General features: G+C 33.7%; 2 protein-coding genes and 1 long non-coding RNA gene across 4 annotated transcripts in view; 2 read left to right on the top strand and 1 right to left on the bottom strand.

Moving 5' to 3' along the window:
• Positions 1-4369: 4369 nt before the first annotated feature.
• LOC132736492 (uncharacterized) lies at positions 4370-12824 on the bottom strand. Its single transcript, XM_060723631.1, has 3 exons — positions 12673-12824; positions 6927-7529; positions 4370-6246 (listed from the first exon to the last, which is right to left on the bottom strand). The coding sequence occupies exons 2-3, from the start codon at positions 7503-7505 to the stop codon at positions 6040-6042; spliced, it is 786 nt and encodes a 261-aa protein (XP_060579614.1). The 5' UTR covers positions 7506-7529; positions 12673-12824; the 3' UTR covers positions 4370-6039.
• A 25-nt stretch (positions 12825-12849) lies between these two features.
• Positions 12850-26366, top strand: part of LOC132736491 (pre-mRNA 3'-end-processing factor FIP1-like) — a 29093-nt gene continuing 15576 nt past the window's right edge. The window contains exons 1-2 of one of the 2 annotated variants that reach the window (XM_060723630.1): positions 12850-12983; positions 26170-26209. In XM_060723630.1, the coding sequence (XP_060579613.1) occupies positions 12917-12983; positions 26170-26209 (107 nt within the window). In that variant the 5' untranslated portion in view covers positions 12850-12916. The remainder of the gene's footprint in view (positions 12984-26169; positions 26210-26366) is intronic. The other variant, XM_060723629.1, reaches the window with a different exon arrangement.
• LOC132736489 (uncharacterized) lies at positions 13914-14854 on the top strand. Its single transcript, XR_009626586.1, has 2 exons — positions 13914-14181; positions 14623-14854. It is a non-coding gene; the product is annotated as an uncharacterized LOC132736489 (long non-coding RNA).

The following is a 26366-nucleotide window of genomic DNA, read 5'->3' as shown; positions in this document are numbered from 1 at the left end:
TTTTTTTTGTAAATCTGTTTTCAAATGTCGGTGCAGTGAAGTTGACAATCATCGTAACAGTAAAGTTCTCTCGTGTGGCTGTCTCGATTCCGGCCTTTTTAATGTCACTCGTATATTTTAATTATTTCACTCGTATATTTCAATTATTCTTTTTATTTGAATGCCTGTAGAAAGATATTTCTGATATTTTTTAATGTAACGCTATAAAACAATAAAAATCTTTACAGTTGTCAGTATTATGCGAAATAAAAGTAACTGTTGATTATTTTTTACACATCGCTTAAATTTCTTTGAAGTTTAATTACTTTTGAAGGGGGTTAATTACCAAGTAACAAGTGATAATTGAAAAACTTTATTTTCAAACTTTCATCATCAGGTTACATGTGATAATTTCAACAATGAATATTCAAAAACAAATAGAATTTGAATGTATATGTTGTATGTGCGCGGTCTTTAACTACAGTCCATGTGTGGTAAGAAAATGATTCTGAAGCGGATATATATAAATACAATGGAAATCTATTTTCTTTATTAACATTTATAAATGAAATTGAAAATAAACAACTAAATTTGTATAGTTCTTTCTTTGAAAAATAATGAAAATAAACATATGACAAATAAATCATTTGACGTGAATTGTGAAGGATAACTATGAAAAAAATCTGTTTAAAAAAAAATAATATTATAAAACAGCTGTTCAGTATGCCAATAAAAGTTTCTTCCTTGCCAATGTAATGAATTCATCTATATATGAACGAATGTCTAGAATGATCTGAAAATATATTTAATACACTAATTAGTAGAATATATACTATATTTATACTGATATACAGGTATATCAAATAAAAAATGTACAAATCATTTGGAAATAATTCACAGAAATAAAGACACATTTCAAACATGAATTTCTTTAAAAGTATTTTAGCAATCAAGAAACATTTTTTTGCAATGCCACCATTAAACCATGTAAAAAATAATTATCTTAATCTGAATCGCGGTAATAATTTATGTTTGACGTAAAAGGGCGTCAAAGTGTAGAGAGTATGCCTAAACAATAGGCGAATATTTTTTAAATTAGGTACTTTTTAACTAAGCGTCGCAGCGTTCTATCGGCGTATTTTCATATATTAATACTTTAGCTGCACAAAATAATACTGCATCAATACATTCATATGTGTATAATTTTTCACAAAGCTGCAATAACACCACATACTCTTGTGAAAATCTGTCATATTTCGCACTCCGAGCGTTCCGCCATATCATTCTGTCCACCTTTATCCGATTCCGCGCATGCGCGCGACGGGACTTTAAGCGGCAGCACACCACACTAAATGAAGCCGCAGCTTCGAATGGCCAGGGAGGATTTCATGGATATAGTGACTATTGTGGATTTAAATGACTGGTTGTCTTTAAAATGCATTTTCAGCATGAAATTTGTTTTTGTGACATGTAATATGATCATTGGCAAATTCGAAAACATTGTTAGAAATCACATGCTGATAATTATTGATGTCAAGGTCGCCATTGTTTGTAAACATTGCTTTTAAACAGCATGCTCGGTGAAAAAAAGTAGTTTTACAGGGGGGTACAAACTTTCAGCAATAGCAAAAAATCTACAAGGCCAAGCACCTATTTCTTTGTGATATTTTGCATGCACAGGGAGTTGCTAAAGCAGTGACAGAGTTTTTGTAGACCGTATATTTGCAGGTATTTTTTGCCGGAGGGACGAAAAATGTTGTTTTGGGTCTCGGACCACTATAGATTTTTGGCTTTTACGGAATGAATTGGATTTTTTTTAACTGCCTGACTGTTGCACATGGGATGATTTCATTACAGATTTGCAATGGTATGACATATATGTTCTTAACAAAATGTGTTTTCTTTTTCCAGGTTGTGTAGTTTGGGATCAGATTTATCAGACATATTGCTTGTAGGACATTGACGGCAGAAACTTGAAATTTAGTGTGGAGTGCTACCTAAACGAAAGTGTCCGATCCTTGTAATATAAATCCGTGATTACAATAAAACACTGGAAAGCATGAAATAAATCAGTGATAAACAACAGGTTTACCGTGAACAAAATATCTCGAAATTAATAAGGGTTACAAACCATAATTTAGAATAATGTGGTTTTCTTCAGGCTGTTATCTTATAACTTCAATTTCTAAACTTAAAAGAAGACAAGAGGGTCATGATGGCCCTGAGTCGCTCACCAGAAGCAATTTTCAGTGTTGGAAATTATCCATTGTCAATATTTTCTAATATCAAATTTGAGCATAGAATAATTTGAAGAAATACCATGACCTGGGGCATTTAAGCTTTAGCTTAAACGGGGCCAATCAAATTAATATGAGCAAACTTGATAAAAGACTACCTAAGAATGCTACTAAGTTTGGTGATCATCTATCAATTATTTCAGTAGGAAATGGTGTTCAAAGGTTTTTCTATTTTTAGCTTTAGTGGCCCCTAAAAGAGGCTAATCAAATTAATATGAGCATACTTTTAGTTCTGTAGAAGAAGATGTCTAAAGGCTTTTTTCTATTTTTAGCTCTGGAGACCCCTAAAAGGGGCCAATCAAATTAATATGAGCATACTTGATAAAAGACTACCTAAGAAAGCTACTGACAAAGTTTGGTGATTATCCATTAATTAGTTCTGTAGAAATAGACATTTAAAGGTATTTCTATTTTTAGCTTTAGTGGCCCCTAAAAGGGGCCATTCAAATTAATATGAGCAAACTTGTTAAAAGACTACCAAGGAATGCTACCGACAAAGTTTGGTGATCATCAATCAATTAGTTCTGTAGAAATAGACGTTTAAAGGTATTTCTATTTTTAGCCCTAGTGACCTCTAAAAGGGGCCAATCAAGTAATATGAGCAAACTTGATAAAAGACTACCCAAGAATGCTACAGTCAAAGTTTGGTGACCATCAATAAATTAGTTCTGTAGTAGAAAATGTTTAAAGGTTTTTCTATTTTTAGCTCTGTTGACCCGTAAAAGGGGCCAATTGAAATGGCAAGAGCAAATTTAAGTGTGACTGTCACAAGGATGCTACAGACCAAATTTGAAGTAAATCTGCCCATCAGTTTCAGAGAAGAAGAAGAGTGTTAACGCATGGCGACAGACGCCGGAGCATCACCCTTTAATACTAATAGCTCACCCTGAACCTTCGGTTCTGGTGAGCTAAAAAAGAAGGTCCTGAATCACACATCTGAGACTATCTATGATAGAATATATTTAAATACATGTATATATTTTATACTTTTTTTCAATATATACCTCCAAGGACATCATTCTTCTTCACTTAATAAAATGCAACACAAGAGCATGTATGCTTTATACAGTCAGAGTGTTAAATATGAGCCGCGTCACGACAAAACCAACATAGTGCATTTGCGACCAGCATGGATCCAGGTCAGCCTGCGCATCCGCGCAGTCTGATGAGGATCCATGCTGTTCGCTTACCAACTCTAATACAAGTAGAGAAACTGATAGGAAACAGCATGGATCCTGATCAGACTGCACGGATGCGCAGGCTGGTCTGGATCCATGCTGGTCGCAAGCACATTATGTTGGTTTTGTCACCACTGTTCATTGTGTTATGTTGGTTTTGTTACTGCGGCTCATTGTGTTGAAAGATAAATAAGTTCATATCATGACTGAGATGAAGTTACGCCAAGATTTTCTTTTCTTGACAGCCTATTTACATTTTAAATGGACCGCGATCATGTCATATAATCAATTTTAGTAAAATGGTCAATCCAAAGATTCCCACTCTAATGTTAATGTGAAACAGGCATTCTCCCCTCCTGCAGGCCATACCAGTTGAAAAAAGTTTGTCACAGAAAATTTGTTTCTTTGTACAAGGAACTTGACCTCTGTTACCATAGGCAAAAGAAAGATATTAATATAATGTTATCCTTTAACCTAGTGACACCAGATGATATTCAAATTATTGACAGGAAAAAGGTATTTAAACTTAAGGTCATGGTGGCCATTACCTTGGTATTTGTAAGCATTAATACCAAGGCATAATTATGCCAATTCTAACACATTTTTTGTCATATCTTGCGGTTGATCTACCATTTTGGCTTCCCTCGATAACTTATCAGTAATAACCAATTTCAATACAAATAAGTGACTACTAATATTACATCATTTCTGAATCAGTGGTGAGAGACAAATGACCGTTAGACTCAATGTCAAGGTCAACTGTCAGGAGAAATGGTAGAACTGTTCACTCCAAGTGACAAGCTTTCTCAGAATGACTCATTACTATAGAGTCATTGGAGAAAAACCTCGTAAAATTAAATATTAACAATGACAATATAAAAATATTCAAATGCTGATAAAATTACATACATCATATAATAATACATGTAATTTGTGCTTTATTTCATGTCTCAATGCTTGAATAACAAGCCATATTCATATAAACATAAATAACAAGCTATCTGACAAAAAGCAAGCTCAACTTGGAAAAAAAACTAGCACTATGCAGGAATTGTCTAAAAAAAACAAAAGCACTATGATGGGACTTAATCACTGCCATAATTAATTTTTCTATAAAAGGTGAGAATTTCTAAAATGCAGAAGCCACGGCAAAAATCAAAACAAGGGCCATCAGTGATGACATGTGTCGCCTCATGATAGCCAGTTGCATGTTGCAGCTACTGTGTAGCAGGAGACCCAAAAATCATTAACAGGGCAAAACACACTTTTTTATTCAACGCCCATAACTTGGCTGAAAAGCCTTCAATCAGAAAACACGTATACTATGTTCAAGTACTTGAGCTTACGATCAATCTTGTAAAGTTTCATTAAAATTGCAATAGTGGTATAAGTCCAGACAAATTTTAAAATTGAAATCATTAATGGGACAAAAATCATAAAATCAAAAAAATTTGATGAGATGCACAACTAGACATAGTATTCATTATTCCTGTACAGTTTTGATTAAAATGCACAAGAGTAGTCCAAACAAGTAGCTGACAACACAAAAAGACACCTTTTTTATTGAAGGGCCATAACTCTGCAAAAAATCATTTAAATGGAAAACCTGTGTTATAATGTTCAAGTACTTGACTTACATGTACTTATCAATCCTGTAAAGTTTGAATGAAATTGCATTAGTGGTATAAGAATAGTAGTCTGGACAAATTTCATTAACAACTTTTTATTAAAGGGCCAAAATTCCGCCCAAAAATCATTTAATCAGAAAACCCGTGTAATATGCACAAATACTTGAGCTACCAATCAAACCTGTAAAGTTTCAATGAAATTGCATTAGTAGTATAAGAGGATAACTCCAGACAAACCTTAAAATAAAAATAATTAAAGGGCCATAACTCTGTCAAAAATCATTGAACCAATATGTGCGCCACTACTCCATAGAGGCCATACAAAAAATAGTGCAAAGGTCACAAAAAAATTCTGTATTTGATCAAAATTTGAAGGTCACATCTTAAAAAATTGTTAGGTAAGTCAATGTCATATTCATTTCAAGTTACTTTATTTACATGAATACACACAAATGTAACTGAAGTCTCAACCAAATTTAATATTTTTTTTGGAGCTATATTAATAAGATTTCAACAAATAAGAAGACTTGCCATATAATTCATATAAAAGTCAAGGTACTCGTAAAAAGACTCTATTTCAAATCACACAACTTTTTAAAAGAGATGTTCAAACAAGAAATACATTAAGCTAAAAAAAGAGACTTTCATGAGCTTGTTAAAGTTCAACACTTTTAGCCTATTTCAGTGTCATATGAAGAACATCATGACCTTCACTTAACATTACTTTGTCAACTTGATTATTACATGTATATTCAGTGGATAAAACACTATATAAATTTGTATAGGCTGTAGAAAATACATAAGAGCCAATTTAAGGACGTATTATATCCCGTAAAAAATTATATAGGCAAACTTGGCAGCACCAACTTCATTGATTCTTCTCTATTCAGATTTCACAAATCCATGACTATTTACAAGTTGAAAAGTTCTAATGTTTTGATCATAAAGAACTATGATTTACTGTTCTTCCATAGTTTTAAGCAAATCCTTTACTTGGGCAAGATGTTTAGCTTCCTTCAGCTGTACATCTTCAAACAGTTTCTGCAGCATGGTTCCCGTGACTTCATCTATTTTTACAAAATATACTCTATTATCAACCGACACAACTACTTTAACGTTGTCAAACTCTTTCAATATTTTCAGTACCTCACCTCCAACTTTACTCTGAAAAAACACAACAAGAAAAGATCACACATCAAATAATATTGAAACTTCATTTTTTGAAATACATGTAGAGCTAAGGTCAATTGATAATTGCAACAGCATGATAATGTGTAAACAGAAGTTTGTATGTTTTCTTCAGGACACTTACAGATCACTTAATGAAAGTAAGACATATTTTTTGGAGGGAAACACATGAACTTTCAAGTGAAGACAAGAACATACATTTTTACATTTTCCTTTATAAGGTAATGGAATAGAAACTTATAATTTTTTTGGGTTTTGCTTTAAATCAAACTTATACCGTAAAGGTCGTAAATTATAGCAGTTATTTAGCTAAATACTAGTAAAGATATATGTTACACAACTATATATTCATTGTTTCTCACTTAAGCTGGTACAAGGCCAAACTACTGCACCCTTTGTAAGATAGCTGGATAGCTATCTTAAATATAAAAACCTGATAATCTGAGAAGGAATCGAAACCAAAGTAATTTAAAGCAAGTACTCTGAGGACAGCAATCTACCGCTCGGACTTTAGCATTTCAATAATTCCAGTATCAATTAGGAAATGATTTCTAAGGTTTGTAGAACATGTATTCAAATCAATTCAATATGTTTTAAATATTAAAGTACAACTTAAAATTCATGTACATATAATCAATTTTACTTTAAATATTCACCTTCTGATCAAAAGTAACAGTAACTTTTCCTTCATTTACTAATGTTTCCAAAATTTGATCCATTTTTTCATTTTTGGCAGTTGCTTCGTGATGAAATTGTATGATTTTTGTCCTTGACTCTTTCCTTGCACCAGATTTTCCTCTCAACTTATCAAATAGTAGAAAAACTTTAAACTTTCCATCACCCATATCAACGGTTGCGGCTTTTTCACTATCTGGTTCCACTTCTTTAAACTTATAGCGTTTATAGCGATGGCAGAACTTTTTAAGGACATACATTTCAGCATTGCATAAAAACTTTCCATCGGGATATAATATTCTCCATGTTTCATAATCTTCTTTAATCATCTTCAAAAGAGAAATAGAGGTATGAAAAGGTCTCCCTGTTTCTGAATATTTTAACTCTAGCCTGTTGTGACGTATATGATTGTTCAAGGTACCAGTACAATGAGAGGTTAATCTAGTGCTCAGCGCTTTTGAATCACATGATACTAAAGATGGGAGGCCATGTTTCCTGATATTTTTCTGAAATCCTTTCAAATGTTGAAATCTGCAGCATCTGACTAGGCACAGGACCATTTTCAATGTCTCTCCTGTAGCCACCTAAAAGTAAATTCAACAAATTATGTCAATGGAGTGATATAATCATACAATTTGTTTGTCTGCTTTTTACGCCAATTTTAACACAATTGGGTCAAAACTCTGCTTATACTAACACCATTGATGCCTATCAGAATATGTTCAGGACAAAACCTGTACATTTATTCCGATATCAAACCTTGAACTGTTTTTTTTTCTGGCAGCACCGTAAGTCTTATAACTGTGAACATTTGTGATATAATCTGCCCATTAAAAAAATCCTAAATTGTCCATTCAAACATGATTTTCATGTTTTTATTTGACTTATAACTTCTATGAGTGACCTTGACCTTGGCCATACGGACGTGAATCCTCTGGAGCCCAGGGTTCTATGATATGACCGTACTTAACGTTTATCATATAATATTTAGATACAAATTTCAAGCATGAATGAGATTTTTTCCATTAGGAGGGGGGATTCACTCCCATTTTTAAGAATTCCCCCCTATTTTTTCAGAGGCAGGGGCAAAATTTTACATACAGAAAAAGGGAAAAGATCAACAAATTTAATAAATTCTCACTTTTCGATAAAAATCCTCTGTTTTTCTTATCTTAGAATAGACACTGTTTTTTTCTATTTAATAAGTGAACTTTTCCAAAACTGTTGGACAAAAATTTATTTCAAAAGATCAAATTAAAATGTCATTTTTTTAACTATGCTATTTTGCGTGATTTCAGTGGAGGTTACTATGGTATCACGGTAATGCCCAAAAATGCAAGTTAAAATGTATGGAATATAGATCTGGGTCAAAATCTTCAAATTAAGTTTTGAAAAACTTCCAACAGTTAATTTACTATAAAATTCAAACTTAATAAACAGATGATATGTCAGTATATGGCATTACAACATTAAATATGAAGATTTTATAAAATAGTTTTCTGACCACGAATGAATTCATAACATTCACAAAATTACATTTATTGGCAGATGCTTTGTAAGTTAGCAGTGATTTTTCTCACTTAATTGGGAAGTCAGGCCTTAGCCTCTTGATTTTGGGGAAAATTATTGCTAAAATTGCTGATTTTGGGAAGGAAAAAAGCTGGTTTAAGTTCAGATTTTTGGGAAAACTGCATGATTTTAAAGAAAATTTCAATTGGGAAGAAAAAATAAAAATAGTAGCATTGTAATGTGTTGCTTTTACTAAAGTAGCCAAAGAAATTGTTAATACCGTGAAATCATAGGAACATACAAACCGTGGTAACATAGGAACAGAGTTTATATTGGTAATAGGGGTGTGGAGCGTCAGATAAGTGACGATCTGATCCATGATTAGCATGAGAAACCGATACAAAAGTATTTCAAAACATTGGAAGTAAGTTTTGCTGGTGGTATTTCATATCAGTGTGACTCCTTTTCAGCCATTGTTCCAGACCAGATGTGGGACGTCACACAGACTTAATTATTACCTTGAGTTTCGCAAGTTTTGTATTATTACAAAAATAAAATTGTCTTTGATACATGTCACCTTATTATAAATCTACATTTAATACAGTGTTTCTGCTACTCTGCGTTTCTCGCGTTTTTGACGCAATAATTTCACAAATGATGCATTGGAAAAGGCAAAGCGCGTTTTCTATGATGCAGTCATAATCTGCCTTACAGTACATGTAATTAGATGGATTTTCATTAAGTTATATCTCATATTATTAGCACCATCCCTTAAAAATTGGCAATTATTGTTTGAGTATCCGAAATGGCCATCCGAAATTTATTTATTTCCGGTAACTGCGGGTATGTATAAGTTGCTAACCTAGTCTGTATCGGCACAACATTTGACCGTTCTACAATCAGTCATGGTATACGGGATTTAGACATTCTGACATGCATGGTCAGGGTAAATATCGAGAGATCTGTGCATCTTACAATGGCAAGCACACCACAAAAGATAATGGCTTTAGTTAGTGACATAGATAACAATGTTATCTACATCTCTGCTTTAGTGGTCAAAAATATCAATTTCTGCAATAAACAGATGTATGACAGGTTAAATGACTGTATTAAGATTTTTTAAGATAAAAGATTTTTGTTTGCATCCGCAAAAAGTGAGAAATTGAAGTTAACATGACAGTGATATCAAACAGTTCTGAAATTTACTTTCGTAGTTTTTACTTATTTAAAATTTGACCATTAATAATTTCAAATGACCCCCATATTTTTATACAGAGAGTCACAAATGACCCAAAAAAATCTAGTCTGGTAGAAACACTGACATTATAGTGACTAAAAAAGCTTGAATTGTTACAGAACTCGATATTGTGGTTGTTCCACAGCGTGTCCTAGTACAGCTCCATAGCGTTACGGCGACTAGGTGACCTTTTCGTTGTAATGGTATTAAGGAAAAAAAAACAAATTTTCAATTTTTTTTTCTTTCACTCAACCCAGAATAGTTTTTTTTTCTTTTTAAATTTCAATTTTTTTATATGGGCACCAAGACTGGACGAGCACCTGTGCCCTGTCCCTGCTAGTCCTATAAATATGACTTCGCTTTAAGATATTTTTGCTTCTGGGCAAAGCAATGTCATATCAAAATTGCTCAAAAACCCATAGCATGTTCCGCCTGAAAATCGGGCGGAACAAAAAATAATTAAGACAGCGTGTATTTACATTAATTTTGACCTATTTATGAACAAAACTAAAAAATAAATACCTTTTGTCCAAATAATTAAACTGTCACATCCGAAAAATCATGATTAAATTCTCTGAGTCTCATGAATTTAAATTACTTTTACAGCCGATAAACAAATGGCGGCCATACAGTGCGCGAAATCTGATTGGCTAATTCAAATGCAAGCGTTAAACTGAGTCAGAACATTCTAACAGAATATTTTTTTAACGAAATAATTGCCCATGTGCCGTCAGTGTATTCGAATATATTTCCGTTCAAAAATTTGGAATCAATCTGTAAAGCATCTTGCTTAACCAGTATTGCTGATAGACAAAAATAGATTGATGTTTATATTTTATCTTTAATTGATAAGTATATTGTTGAGAGTTTTTGTGTATGATTGAGCATGAAATTGAAAGAAAAGAAGATAAGCTTTTGAATACAGCTTGAAAGGCAAGACAATAGACATTTTTCTGAATTTTTTATGATGCTATGCATTTTTGAGCAATAACTATTAGACGTCAGGCTTGACCGATATACACTATAACAAGCCTGTTATGTCTAATACGGGGAAGTCAAAGACCGGGCCCGCGAAGCGGGTCCGGGCTTTGGCTTGTCTGGCTATAGACTACACGTGTATATTTAAAAGAAAATCAAATAAAAAACAATTAAAAAATAAATAGAATTCTATACCTATCAATGAAATTTTCAGTGTCAGTTCTAGTCGGACGCCGCCATTTACAATGTAACTAAATGATAATAGGCGGGGTATTCCGATAACGAAACAAATCTCAACTTTTCGGATAAATAACAAGCATTTGATAGTATTGCGGGCAATACAGTAGTCCCCTACCGGTCCCTCAAAAAGTTCTTTAATTGTCATACACTCCTGTGTATTGCCATTTATAATGAATTTGAGGATGAAGTCTGTATTTGAAAATATCGACCACAAAACATAATAAAATAAGTTTGTCTATATCACAGTAATGTGTTAAGTTTCCATGCTTAGTAAGGAAATTATGTTTATACAACCTTGTCATATTATTACGATGTGGGATTTTAAAGTAAATCCTATAAGGAATGAAGAAGTTGGAGTGAAAATACCAGTTTCTCGAAAAAAATCTAAGTTCAAGGGGGACATAATTCTGGAAATAGTCTTGCTAGAGTATTTAACCTTCTCAAAAATGTCGAGTGATAATAAGAAACATATATATGAAGTTTGAAGTAGATACATTAGGAAATAAAGAAGTTATTTAAAAAATACAACATTTTTTCCCCTAAAATATCTAAGTTCAAGGGAGATAATACTGATATTTTTGTGCTAGAGTTATAAACCTTGTCACATATGATGTGGTTGATGACCAGAAACTTATATTTAAAGTTTGAAGTAAACACCTTAAGAAATAAAGAACATATAGTGAAAAAGCTGAAAAATTTAAATCAGAAATCTTGAAATTCAGGCTATTTGTTGCCATAGCAACCAGAATTTTCAACATAGGAAGAAAAGAAAAAGATGTGCATAATCTCCAGACTGCCATTTACCCATATTTCAAGTTTCATAAAAATATTTTCAGTACTTTTTGAGTTATCACTGGATCCAGTTTATGTCTTAAATTTGCCTTATTTTCAGACTATTTGTTGCCATAGCAACCAGAATTTTCAACATAGGAAGAAAAAAAAAAGATGTGCATAATCTCCATACTGCCATCTATCCATATATCAAGTTTCATAAAAATATTTTCAGTACTTTTTGCGTTATCGCGGGATCCAGTTTTGTGGACTGACGGACTGACAGACAGACAGACGGACGTTCTCACAGGACAGTAATTATGTGGCTACTCTATTGTTCTCTCTATTGTTCTTTTTAGCCACACAAAAGAAAATAGCCACATAAAAGCATTACGGAATGAATGACATCAAAGAGAAAAAACAGTTACCTATTGTCCCTCTAGCCACATAATTACTCTCCTGTGAGTGCGGACAGACAGACGGACAGACGGACGGAGGGTAAACCTAAAGTCCCCTCCGGTTAAACCGGTAGGGGACTAATAAACATCGAGTGTTCCGAGTGAAAACGGAAGCGGTGCATGTAATACCGAATGACACCTTTAAATGGAAAGAATGAAAGGATTTTTTTAACGACTTCCCCGTTCATAGGCTTTGCCTAATTTCATATTATATTGGACTATGTCCCTGCATGATTGGTAAATATTGTGCCCGGGCAAATTATTTAAGATAATAAAATCGTCAATGCATGTTAAACTTTTGCTTGTATGTCCCATGTTAAATATTTCATAAAAATTACTAAAAACAAATAAATCAACAATTATTTAAAGTTTACCAAAAAAAGTGACGAGTTGACCATGGGACGAGTTGATGCTTAGAGTTGACATGGGCGGACAGAGGCATTAAATGTAAAAAATAAGGGTTGACAGTCAATGATATACAAAGTTTTTATTAAATCAATACTCCCTTGATACATGTGAAATGTTAAAATTTACCTAAAATGCGTTTTGAAAACGAAAAACTATCTAATCTGATGTCCTTTTCTTCTGTTAGGGCGCTGACATTTTATAACTGCTGACTTTAGTTTCGAATGATTGTCGAATTTGTTGAATGAAATAGTTTTAAATTTGTCCTGTATATATTTTAGATCGAGCCTTTAATGTATCTTAAGCATATGCAGAAATATCCAGAACATTTTGTATCAAACAAAAATGATACGAAAACACGCAAATTTTCAAGATGGCGGCTGTTGCAGTTACCAAACCGCCGGGTGTCACGGAAGACGATGAAGAATGGCTATATGGAGGTAATAATTATATGTATAAGTTAGTAAATATATTGTGTTTTAAACACATGCCTCAAATTACATATGCATGAGGAATGATGCTTACAGGGTATTTCTTGAAATCATGAACATTCACATTGACACATGAATTCGCGATGATTAATATAAAAATGGCAAAGCCCCATTTGAAGCGAGCTCGATTTACTTTTACCGTGAAATAGTAAGTTGAAAAAAGCAAAGCCTCAAAGCGAGCTCGAGTTTCTTTTACTGTAAGATAGTTTAAAATAATCGTTCATTTTTATTTTACATTTTCCGTTTTAAAATTGTCATTCGGTATTTTTATACACTGCTTCCGTTTATTCTGGTTCCCCTTTCTATTATGGTTCCTATATAAGTGCACAGGACACCAGTCTACGCTTCCGTTTTCAATCAGAGTACATTGGCTTTTATCGTTATCTTGTAATTCGAAAAGTTGCGATGTGTCAATTCGGTACTTCGGACAAAAGTTTTCAAAACCATCACTTAGCAGGTACTTGCGTTACCATAAAGCTCACTTTGGAAGCAGGCCCTTTGGGCCAGCTCGTCGAGCTCGCTATGAATTAATCGTTCATTTTTATTTTACATTTTCCGTTTGTCAGTCCGTATTTTATACACTGCTTCACGCATCTGTTTTCAATCAGAATAACTCAGCATTTATCCTTATCTTGTAATTCAAAAAGTTGCGATGTGTCTATTCATTACTTCAGCAGGGCTCGCGCTGGCAGGAGCCAATGAGCAAATTGGCTCCAAAATTATTAAATTGGCTCAAGAAAATCATGATTGGCTCCAACTTACGAAAAGTATAACTTTTGGAATATCCAGTCTAAATTTAGCATTTGCTATTTTAAGAATGGAAAAGTACACATTTGGTTTTCCATTTACAACTTCCGCTTTACCGCTTCTTATCACAGTCTGCTTTTTGTGGGGTCATTGACTGGTCTATATTTGTTACTTCCCTTCCAAATAAAATATCGTTATAAACAGTAACACAGTCTAATACACTGACCTCGTGGTATGTTTACATGTTTATCAGCTGATATATATGACACTAATTGGTGTGAATTGTTGAATGTGCACTGGATAATTGGTCTTTATATTCGATATGAAACAATAACTAGCGGCATCTTAAGATTATCGCCAATCATATCAACAGCTTGGTTATGAAATGGACGACTTTACGGTAAGTTTGCAATCATATAATTTTATTGTTGTTGATAAAAAGATCAAAGGAATTATGAGTTATAGAATAGAAGTTTTTTTTTTTTAAAAAATTGCAAATTAAATCTGACCTAATAATGGCTCCAAAAAAGCATAAATTTGACAAAGAGTATATTTGACAATTAGTATTCCTGAAAAAAAAGTTGACCTTACTTTGTACATAACCTCTATCTGGAGCATTCATTTACAAAATTAATGGCATACATGGCTGTGAAATGTTTATGGAAAATTCAAGAAACATACAACATATTTTTAGGAAACTTATGCTAATTACTTTACTCTTATAATGAATATTTGGCTTTTTTTTCCCTGAAGTATGTTTAGTTTAGAACTTTTCAATATTCTTTTCTTCATTAATAATTATTCTTCTTACTCTCAAATGTTTCTGTTTTTACAATTTCAGATACAGATAGTCCTCAAACCAAATCGTTGGCATTTACCAAGCAAGCTGAAGCAGCACATTGGAATGTGGTTCTGATGTCACTGTCATGCCACTAACTTAGATTTTATGAAAACATTGCTGACCAAATTAGCCTGGAAAATGTTATTCTTATAGCTACTGAGCTGCAAGCTTTTATGATCAGTTTTAAAGTGATTAAAATGTAGCTACCAAAATAAAGTTGGATATACATGTAGTTTATGTTTTTTTTCTAAATATCTCATGCCTTTTTAAGGTGTTCCATATATGAACTAATGCTATAAATTAGTCTGACAATTGAATTCTGGTAATTTGGCAGTACCATTGCCTTCTTGAAAATAAAATACAGGCACGCAATTTTTGCCGCGAAAAATTGGCTCAAAGAAAAAATCTGCCAGTGCTAGCCCTGCTTCAGACAAATGTTTTCAAAACCACTACTGTCTAGCAGGTACTCGTGTTACCGTAACTCTAGTCCTATAAATATGACGTCGCTTTGAGATATTTTTGCTTCTGGGCAAAGCAACGTCATATCGAAATTGCTCAAAAACCCATAGCATGTTCCGCCAGAAAATCGGGCGGAACGAAAAACAATGAAGACAGCATGTATTTACATAAGTTTTGACCTATATATGAACAAAACTAAAAAATAAATACCTTTTACTGTCACATCCGAAAAATCATGATTAAATCCTCTCATGTATTTCAATTCTTTTTACAGCCGATAAACAAATGGGGCCATCCTTAAAAAAATGTTTGTTTGCAGTAACCCGACCCAGAATTTTCAAGGTGGGTAGGTAGGTCGATTTTTTTTTTTTATTGAACTGTTCATACATTTCATTTCTTCTATTAACCTTTAAAAGAATGAAAACAAACCACAAAGCATAATTTTCTGATTCAAAAAATTTTTTTTATCCAGACCATGAAAAAAAATTTTGAGTAGGGGCAAATTTTGTGAGTCGGTAGCGTTACTGCAAACAAACATTTTTTTAAGGATGGCCTGGCGGCCATAAAGTGCGCGAAATCTGATTGGCTAATTCAAGTGCAAGCGTTTAACTGAGTCAGAACAATCTAACGGAATATTTTTTTAAGGAAATAATTGCCCATGCACCATCAGTGTGTTCGAATATTTTTTTCCGTTCAAAAATTTGGAATCAATCTGTAAAGCACCTTGCTTAACCAGTATGGCCGATAGACAAAAATATATTGATGTTTATATTTTAATTAAAATTGATAAGTACATTGTTTGAGAGTTATTGTGTATGATAAGCATGAAATTGAAAGAAAAGAAGATAAGCTTTTGAATTAAGCTTGAAAGGCAAGACAATATACATTTTTTGAATTTTTTATGATGCTATGCGTTTTTGAGCAATAACTATTAGACGTCAGGCTTGACCGACATAAACTTTAACAAGCCTTTAACATGTAATATATTGGACTACCGTAACTCTTGCTTTGCGAGCAGGCCCTTAAGGCCAGCACTTTGAGCTGGCCAGCACTTTGAATATGAATAAGGCAAAGCCTTAATGTGAGCTCTTTGATAGAAATTATAGTACATGAATATGAAATTAGGCAAGCCTGTGAACGGGGAAGTTGTTAAAAATTTCTTTCATTTTTTTCTGTTATAAAGGTGTCATTCGGTATTTCATGCATCGCTTCCATTTTCACTCGGAATACATGACATTTATTATTAATCCGAATAGTTGAGATTTGTTCCATTATCGGAATACACCTACAGTACAGCTCAAGCAATTTTTCCAAAGTCAGCCGATCCCCGCGATTTGTTTACGGGTGGATTGTCACCGCGATGTCCCTGCGATAGTTGTGACTTTCCGCTCGTCAACTTGATCGGGGGAAGTTTGCGCTGTGGGACATTGTCACCGTGGATCACTGTGAAATATTACAGCGATATTTCGCTCTCTCGGGTGACTATTAGTTTATTTATAACACGGGGACATTTATTACTATTACTGTATGTCTGTAAAATATAATGAACTCAAACACATTTTTTATAGAAGAAAATCTTTATGTTATGTATTTAAACGATGTTACATCTGTGATATGCAAATAATTACAAAATTTTATGATTTGCGTGTGAAATTAAAACCCTAATATGTAGTAACTTTTAACATAATTAATTTCAACTGCTTTAAGCCTTTTTAACCTTCTGATTTTACAGTGCTACAATCATATAAGAATTCTTAATTATTTCTTTGATCCATTTAAACGATTTTTTCTGTTAAATTTACGTGTGTTAATTACCTACCCTCCAAATATTGACGAGAACTAAAGTTTAAGTGGGTCATAGCATATAATACACACAAATTTACTTTTGAACTAAACATTTCTCTATTTGAAAGATTTAATGTCGCATTAACGGTTATGATCTGAAAATAAGATGTTACAAATATGTTTATTTCATCATGATCACAGATCTAAATTTTTAAATAGCGCATACCGTGGACTACTGTAGTTGTATAATAACTTATTATACGGTACGTCATTGATCTTAATTTTTAGATAGCACATACCGTGGACTACTGTAGTTGTATAATAAGTAATGAGATAGATTCTAATTTATTTCTATGGCACTGACACCTCACTATTATGGAGAAGTAATTCTCGACTTCTTAATTGCATTTTCCCATCACAGTCGTATTTAACGCCAAAAAAATTGTGGCTTTTGATCAGATTTCATAATGGCATCTTGCAAAGTTTACGTAAAAACATATGTTAAGGAAATGTTTGTTAAACTATAATAATATATAATTACGTACATGAACTAGTCCACGGCTGCCTTATTAGGTGTATTTGCTAATTGCTTAATTTTTGTAGGTGTAAATTGCTTTATTAAGCGGTCTTGAACAAAGAATAAATAAATTAGTTCCTTGATTGGATTTAACTCATTCTAAAGATTTGCCGGCTATTAAATGTACATGTATATTATATAATAAGTGGCATTTATTGTTTCAAGTATGAATAGAATTTCTAAAAAAAAACTTTTTAAGTGTTCTAGCAGCTATCGTTTCAACTTTTTACACAGAAACATCAAAGCATTTAATTTTCTTGAAATTGTTGACCGATTTCTTTAAATATTTTGTTATTCCATTTTCTTGAAACTTTTCTCATTGAACTGTTTTGTGATGTGATTTTCCCCGGTAAATGTACATTAATATCGCGGAGCTAACTAAATAATTTTATTGAATGATTAAAATCATCAGTCACATTGTAAGTCTTTTTGATTTTTTAAAAGAAGACTACATTGTACATTTACATGAACATTTATGTGTATATGCAAATTAATCACTGCAAATCTCTGTGATTTTCCACCACGGATTGCAGGGTTTTTTTACTACCCGTCCGTGGTGATTTGTCGCCGTGGGATACTATAGTATGTCCCCCGTGATTTTCTGTTCGCCGTTAAAAGTGTCCGCGGTGAATGAGTGGAAAGAGGAAAAATTGCTTGAGCTGTACTGTAACTAGAACTGATTTACCAAATAGACCCTTTCCTATACTTTTGCAGTACTTCTGGTGAAACTTTTCAAAACCATCACTAGGGCTGTCATGAGATATCACAATATCAATATGTCAACAATATTCATCTCCCAATACTTATGGATACACACTTTCAAATATTGATACAAGCTAAAATTTCTTTCTTTCATGTGTTCGTTTTGCTAGCAGGCCCTTCTAGCCAGTTCTTCGAGCTCGCTATTATGGTTCACATGAAAGTGCGCAGGAGATCATTCTACTCATCTTTATCTTGTAAGTTGATAAATTGTGATTGACCATAATAGACCATTACCCATACTTTTGCAGTACTTCTGTTGAAAGTATTCAAAACCATCACTATCTAGCAGGTACTTGCATTACTGTAAAGCTTGCTTTGCGAGCAGTCCCTTCCTGCCAGCTCTTCAAGCTCGCTATTAGGCAATTTAGGCCTGGCTTCCATAATTTGATGTACAGTAAAAACCCTCAATTAAGACCACCTTCGGGACTGGACCAAAGTGGTCTTAATTGCGGGGTGGTCTTAATTGTGAATATTCTTATCAATGCTTACACACTTTTTGACCATGGTCTATTTTAGTCATTTTGTATGAACAAACAATATATATACCTGCAAATACAACTTAAAAATATGTTATAAATTAACATCTGATGGGGTGAAAGAAATTTTATATCAAATTCTGTTTTGTCTGATTTCAATATCAATTTCAATATTAATTATTATATGATGTACATAATTCACCCATCAAATAAAAAAATTAGATCTTCGCATAATCAATGTGCTTAAAGCAAGATTAAACAACTGTAAAATTTACTTTCTCACCTTATTTCATACAATATCCCAATGATATAAGGTGTTTTGACACCTTGTGAAATTAGGTGTCATGCCTTAGAGCATTCAAGCTGATAATAACAGCAAATTTAAAATCTAGGTAGGTGTTGACTTTAAATCAGTGGTCTCAATAGTGGGGTCAAATAAAGAACAAAACAAAGAATTGGGACTGAATCTGGTGGTCTTAAAAGTGGATAAGCGAGGTGGTCTTAATTCTGGATCATGTAAACATTGACATAAAGAACAGAAAATTCCGTACTTTTAAAAAATGGTCTCAATAGCGGGGTGGTCTTAATTCCGGGGTGGTGTTAAGTAGGGATTCTACTGTATTAATATAAGGTTACTAGCTTTGTCTAAGTCACTTACAGAGGTTAGGTACATTAAAGACTGTCTTAGTGACCCCCTGTTTATGAGTTCTGTCTTTAGTGACCATAGTTTGGTGCGCCAAACAGTATTTGCTATATAAATGGTCTGTATGTAGCGACTCCCTGTCTAGTCTGTACAAGGACCATGATTAAGTCACCCATTACGGTATATGAGCCGTGCAAAGCGACTTTTGCAAGGGGAGCAGGGCTTGAGCTAGGGGGCGACTTCGGCGAAGAAGTTGCCTTCAAATCAATGACTTCGCCTTAAACAAATTTCAAAGCGATTTTGAAGTCGTCCGATTTTTTTAATGATCTGTTATACTTATTTACGCGGCTAGGTCTGTTAACAATTTGTTTACCTCTCAATTACAACCAATTACCGTTTATCCGCTAGTTAAGAACGCGTGTCGACATCAACAAAGTCTAATACATGCTGCAAGGCAAGAGTTCACTATGTATATCTCTGTCAGTTTGTATTCATGCGAATGACGAATCAAAATGCGCGTTGTATCTACGGCAGTTTGCATTGACCAATCGGCAACACACTAATACACTGTGGCTGTTTGTTGACAATTACACAAAATGGCGATAGATTCAATCAATTTTTGCTGATTGCATGATTAAAAACACCTGCATATACATAATTGCTGTGGTGTTTTGGCGAGTAAAGATAAACAATTAGCATCCCAAGCTTAATTTTTCAAATATCAGTAATGATTAGTTGATTTAAACCATTATAAAGGTCTTAAAAAGACCTTTTCAGAACAGTTTTCCTTTTTAAAATTGATGAAGAAATAAAAAAGTTATGCAATTTTAATTTTCATTGAAAATGGCGAAATTTCAGAATTTTCCGCATATTATTTGCCTAATAGTCGTGTCGCGCCGGCGGAACCGACGCGTTAAGAAATATGGTTAAACTTACAGTAAAAATGTCATAACTTTTTTATTTTTTGAGGTATCTTGATGAAATTTGGAACACTGCAAGATCTCCCCTATGCTGCACACAACTGCTTTCCATTTTATGTACTATCATGACTTTAATAAAACAAAATAAACAACATTCTGTTACCAGTGATCTGAAAATTTATTTTATTTTCTGGTATAATGCTAAAATTTATTTTTATCGCATGCATATATATCATACATCATCAAAATTTCATCACAATAATTTTCATTTTCAATATATCATTAACAAAGTATATACATATCAAAGCAATTCAGTGCTTAATAAAATATATTTTATAACAATAACTGAATAAGATTACATTTAAAGTAATTTAATTTAAATTACATATACATTTTGCAAATGAGATCCAAATATCTTATTCAAATAACCAGTGGTCTAGTGTCTTTTTTATTATTTAACTACTTTACAGTTAGAAATAATACTTCTTAAATTTCACAAACAGTTTGTTTATTTCATCAGTTTCTTCAATTTGCCACATACGGCCAGAATTTAAACAGTTTGGAACAAAACCTATTTTCAGAATGAAGTCTTTTTCTACAGTTTGAATGTCTTCACGTGCAGGCCAACAAAAATGTCCCACTTTTCTTGCTGGGGACATAAACTTAACAACAAACATAGTTCTATTTGAATTAACAGAAGACACAATTCCGGGATACCATGTATCTTGATAGGCTACAGCAATGTACTCATTTTCTTTAACAATGTCATTTTTCGACAAGTCGCGTTTAAATTGATCTTCCTCATTGAAATTCTCTTCCTCCAAACTATCATCTTCATTGCACTTTTGTTTTTTAGTTACTTTGCCTGTCACTTTGTTCATTTTTCTTTTCTTCCCTTTTCTTTTATTTGAGCCATGTCCGCATTAATTTCACTCATAACACTTTTTTCTTGTGTTCGGTGTTCATCTCTCAGTTGTTTTCCTCCTTTACGTGCTTTTTTCATCACATTTTCAAGTTCATCCCTAGGCATTTTATTTAACCAACTAATCATTTGAAGTCTGTTGCGTTTTAATAACTGAACTGAGGAATGATGATGCATTGAAGCACTTGGTCGACGTCGCTGGCTGCTATCCAGATCTCCAAAATGATGTTCGCAAGCTAAATTTGTCACATGGGCAAAACCTGTTCTTTGGAGGTTGTCTTTTGATGGTTGAACACCAAATTGTCCATCAGGGAGAAAGTCCACAAGCTGTTTATCAACAGTTTTCTTCATGGAAGAGGCCACTAATTTAACTGTATTCAGTAATATTTCTCGGCATGGCAAACCGTTCTCTGGCTCGATGATTACAGACAGTTTTGCTCTTAACAGTTGACGGTATGGAAAATCACTAATGTCATGGGGGTCTTCATTACTCCAGTGGGAATCAAGGTGCCATATGTTTGCCGGGTCATCTTGACAAATTTCCAGGAAGTTTCTGATGTCATTTATTTCAGGATACAGTTCAACATATGGGACTTTGTTGCTTGTTAAAAGTTTCCAGAAGGGGCCAGTTATTCTCAGATAAAATAAACCTAGACACTGTATTAGAGTCATGATAATGTCAGATTTTAGATCTGCAAGAACAGATTTTAGCTTAAGATTTGGGGTTTTCACCGTTTCAAGGACTTTAATGAAGTCATCACGGTGCACAAAAATTTCAGCGGCTGTCTGAAACAAAGCGTTAAAGCGGTTATCTTTATAATTTCCTATCACAGACTTTAACCCATTTGCTGCACAGTGTGCTTCCCATAGGTCACGTACGCCATGATGGTCACCAGCTGGACCAAATACCTCAGATACTGTTCGTATAGTACGTTCAACCACTGTGCCTTTAGTGTTCCAGAACTTAAAGACAGACAAACTATCACGACCAAGTGGACCATGATCAGAGGCGATACCTGATTCATGCTCTTTCAAATTCATTCCAATGTACCGATGAAACCCTAAAAGTACATGCGCCATGCAATGAAAGTGCAGAACTTCTGGATGTTGTGTCTCATCACAAACTTTCAAAACTTCATCACGCCAATTATCCAGAAGTCTGTCAGCTTTTTTTTCATTACTAGCGCGATCACTCATTGTGAAGGCTAATTTTTCTAAGGAGGTTTTCACAAAACTGTCTGTACTTACACCTTTGTTCATATTTGCATTAACATTTGCCAATCCATTCATATGATTTTTGGTTACGTTATTAATTGTCTCTGCAGTTTCATGGGCAACTCTGTTGAAACCTAGGCTAAGGACATCTCCCGATGAGAGCGTAATTGTTGTGTCTAGGATTTTCTGTTTCTTTCGTGTTGTTCCATCTCTATTAAGTCCCCAATTTTCTGTTTCAGATAACTGTTTGGAAATAAAGGCTTTGGCTAGGTAGTGACCTTCGTCGACAATTGTTTGAACTGTGGTGCTGGAAGGCAAATCTGTTTTACGTAGATCTTTACCAAAGAGATGCTTAGAAACTGTCTTAATAACATTTGGTACTTTTTCAACCGCAACCTCAAGTCCACTTAGTTCAATTATGCACATACGCAAGTTATCACTGAATGTACCATCAACATTTTTTGTTTCACATGCTTGTTGGTTGATCTGCTCTTTCAGTATGTCATTGTTTATTTCAAGTTCACGGACTTTTGCTTCACTTTCACTTACTTTAGATCTCAATGTTTTGACAAGGTCACTTTCTTTTAAGTCACTTTTCAGTTTTTGTGCAAGTTAACAATGGCCAACTTCTTAAAGGTGTGGTTATGTTCGAAAACTTGATTGTTAAAATTTTTTTCGGAGCACTAATCTGTAGAAATTATGTGAAGATTTGTATTTAATGTTTTATTGATACTTTGATTTCCGTAAAATAAAAAGGCTGATTATACAAAATTAAATGTCTCTAACATTCTGGCTTGTGGGCAATCGCTAAACGAAAATTATAGACGATGACCAGCCTGACTCATTGCCAATATGGCAAGTGGCACTGCTCTATCTGCCCTGAATATTGTTACCAATTAAACATACTCACTACATACATGTAAATATTGTGTTTGCTATTGGTATACATTTATGAAAAGTAGATTTGTAGTAGAATTGTTTTATTTGAGAGGTGTTTCTTATTTCCTTTCTGGTTTATCCCTAGCTTATTATTCTCCAGATGACGCCTAATATATCTCCCTACTTCTCCCTAAAGTCTCGAATATATCCGAATTATGTAGAGACTGTCCACAGTGACTCCCTGTCTATAGTGACCTTGTTTCTTTTCTCCCATCGAAGGTCACTGTAAACAGTTTTTACTGTACAACTACAGAAACGTAGGACACAGACACTTGGGGTGTGGAGCTCAAAACAAATTTAAAATCCAAATAAAATGCATATTTGTCAATCATAGCACATGTATTTATAATATGTATAAAAAAAGGCTTAATATAAGCTGTTTTGAAAAAATTTCATATTTCAACGTCTGTAATATTATTATCCCCCGCCGATGGAATCGGGAGGGGGATATAGTTTTGGCGTTGTCCGTCCGTTCGTCCGTCCGTCCGTCCATCCTTCCGTCCGAATTTCGTTTCCGGAGTAGTTCTCTGCAACTAATGGCTGGAATTCAACGAAACTTTATGGGAATGTTGATCAGCATGTGAAGTTGTGCACCTAGGTATTTTCTTCTGGATATTTTTAGTATTTTTAGAGTTATTGCCCTTGACTTAGTAAACGTCCGAATTTCGTTTCCGGAGTAGTTCTCTGCAACTAATGGCTGGAATTCAACGAAACTTTATGGGAATGTTGATCAGCATGTGAAGTTGTGCACCTAGGTATTTTTGTCTGGATATTTTTAGTATTTTTAGAGTAATTGCCCTTGACTTAGTAAAACGTCCGAATTTCGTTTCCGGAGTAGTTCTCTGCAACTAATGGCTGGAATTCAACGAAACTTTATGGGAATGTTGATCAGCATGTGAAGTTGTGCACCTGGGTATTTTCGTCTGGATATTTTTAGTATTTTTAGAGTTATTGCCCTTGACTTAGTAAAAATTTTTAATTTTCAACTCGTGTCGCATGTAACTCAAGAAGTATTTGACATAGAGTCATAGAACTTTACAGGAATGTTGATCAGTATGTGTAGTTGTGCACCTGGGTATTTTCGTCCGGATATTTTTACTATTTTTAGAGTTATGGCCCTTGACTTAGTAAAATTTTGCAATTTTCAACTTGTGTCGCAAGTAACTCAAAAAGTATTTGACCTAAAGTCATGATACTTTACAGGAATGTTGATCAGCATGTGTAGTTGTGCACCTGGGTATTTTCGTCTGGATTTATTTAGTATTTTTAGAGTTATTGCCCTTGACTTAGAAAATGTTTGCAATTTTCAACATGTGTCGCATGTAACTCAAAAAGGATTTGACATAGAGTCATTAAACCTTATTGGAAAGTTGCTCAGCATATTTAGTTTGTTCCTGGGGTTTCGCTTGTGGATTTACCCAGTATTTGTAAAGTTATTACCCTTGACTTAGTAAAAACTGTTTCATTATGTTGTTATTTGATCCTTGAGTGCTTGAGTTAGAATCAACAACTTTACAGGAATAATGATCAACATCACTAAATTACAGGAATAATGATTCACCTCACTGTGAAGCTATGAACCTGGGACTTTGCATGTGGATTTTTTTCAGTTTTGTTAGAGTTATTTCCCTTGAATTACAGTAGTTTAAATTTGCAATTTTCAACTTGGGGTTTGCTTGGGGATATATTCAGTATTTGTAAAGTTATTGCCCTTTACTTAGTAAAAAGATTTTTAGTTTTCAAAAAATATTTGACCTAGAGTCATAAGATTGACAGAAAAGTGGCGCGGTGGGGGCACCTGTGTCCTATGGACACATTTCTAGTTTTTATTAAAGAAGAATTAAAATGATTTGTTACAATAACATTTAAAAATATTTGAAAATTGTGAGATCCCTTCTTGATGCCTTGAAAATGGCAATAAAGTCTGGAGATTAAGATGTTTTTACATCTAGGTGAGCTATTGTGATCCCCCACCGTCCGTCGTCATGCATCGTCAGCAATTTCTTTAAACAACATCTCCTCAGAAACAAATGACTGCACAGCAACCAAACTTTATAGGAATGATCCTAGGGTGGTCCCCTGCAAAAGTTGATCAAATGGCGCCGGTCTGTTGCATAAGTAGGTCACAGGGCCAGAAAAGGAGTTTCAAAAATGCAAAATTAAAAAATCTTGTCTGAAAGTAGAAGGCCTAGAGCTTTGATATTTGGTATATGATATAACCTATAGGTCCTCTACCAAAATTGTTCAAATTTTAGCCCTGGGGTCAAAATTGGCCCCACTCCAGGGGGTCATAGATTTACCTTATATGTATATAGTGAAAACTTCATCTTGTTTGAAGGTACAAGGCTTCAAGTTCAAAGAATATTACAGTTTATGCCATGATTAATATATAAATAAAGCCTTATGTCTTCAGTTGTTGTGTTAATAATAACCAGTACTCGGCGGGGGATATAAATTCAACGAATTTGCTTGTTATTTTTGTCATATTTTTGTCATATAGAAACAAGCTTAAATTTGTTCAACTATAGAAAATGCCCATTCAATCAGTACAGACCAAGAACTATCTGCACATCAGTGTTGTCTTATCATGGACAGCACTGTTCTTTTTTTGGTCAAAACTAAATATTTTGAAATTTTCCTTTAAGATCAATGGGCAAGTCTGTTAAAGATATTTAGCTTTGTAAAGGTTAAATATTTTTGATGAAATAAATGCTCCGGTCATCAGTTAACTTATATTGAAAATATTTGTACACATATTGTGTAATTATTCTTTTCAAACTATTTGAAATGTGTGGATATTTTTTGGGTCTTTTTCAACTAAGTCATTTTCATACATTGTTTATTTTCAGACACAGGTGGAAGCAAGGAACCTGCTGCACCAGGAACAGGGTATGTGTTACAATAATCAAGGCAACCTTTGCTACACCATAGAATATATACCATAGTGCAAGAATGTATTTAGCTAAGCTGTTTTTTAGCACAGTTTCCTGATAAACAAATATTGAAGTTTAGAAATTGTGGTTAAACACTTAAACTGCTGAAATAG

Source organism: Ruditapes philippinarum, unplaced genomic scaffold, assembly GCF_026571515.1.
Source record: "Ruditapes philippinarum isolate M1 unplaced genomic scaffold, ASM2657151v2 ctg4007_1_1_1_1, whole genome shotgun sequence".
NCBI classification, from domain to species: domain Eukaryota; kingdom Metazoa; phylum Mollusca; class Bivalvia; order Venerida; family Veneridae; genus Ruditapes; species Ruditapes philippinarum.
Note: the sequence above shows the minus strand (reverse complement) of the source record. Positions and strands in the feature narration are given on the sequence as shown.

Excerpts from the sequence above, each read along its gene's own strand:
- LOC132736492 (XM_060723631.1), bottom strand. The coding sequence starts at position 7,505 with ATGGTCCTGTGCCTAGTCAGATGCTGCAGATTTCAACATTTGAAAGGA. Across the intron at positions 6,247-6,926 it reads CTGTTACTTTTGATCAGAAG|AGTAAAGTTGGAGGTGAGGT; the intron begins GTGAATATTTAA and ends GTGTTTTTTCAG.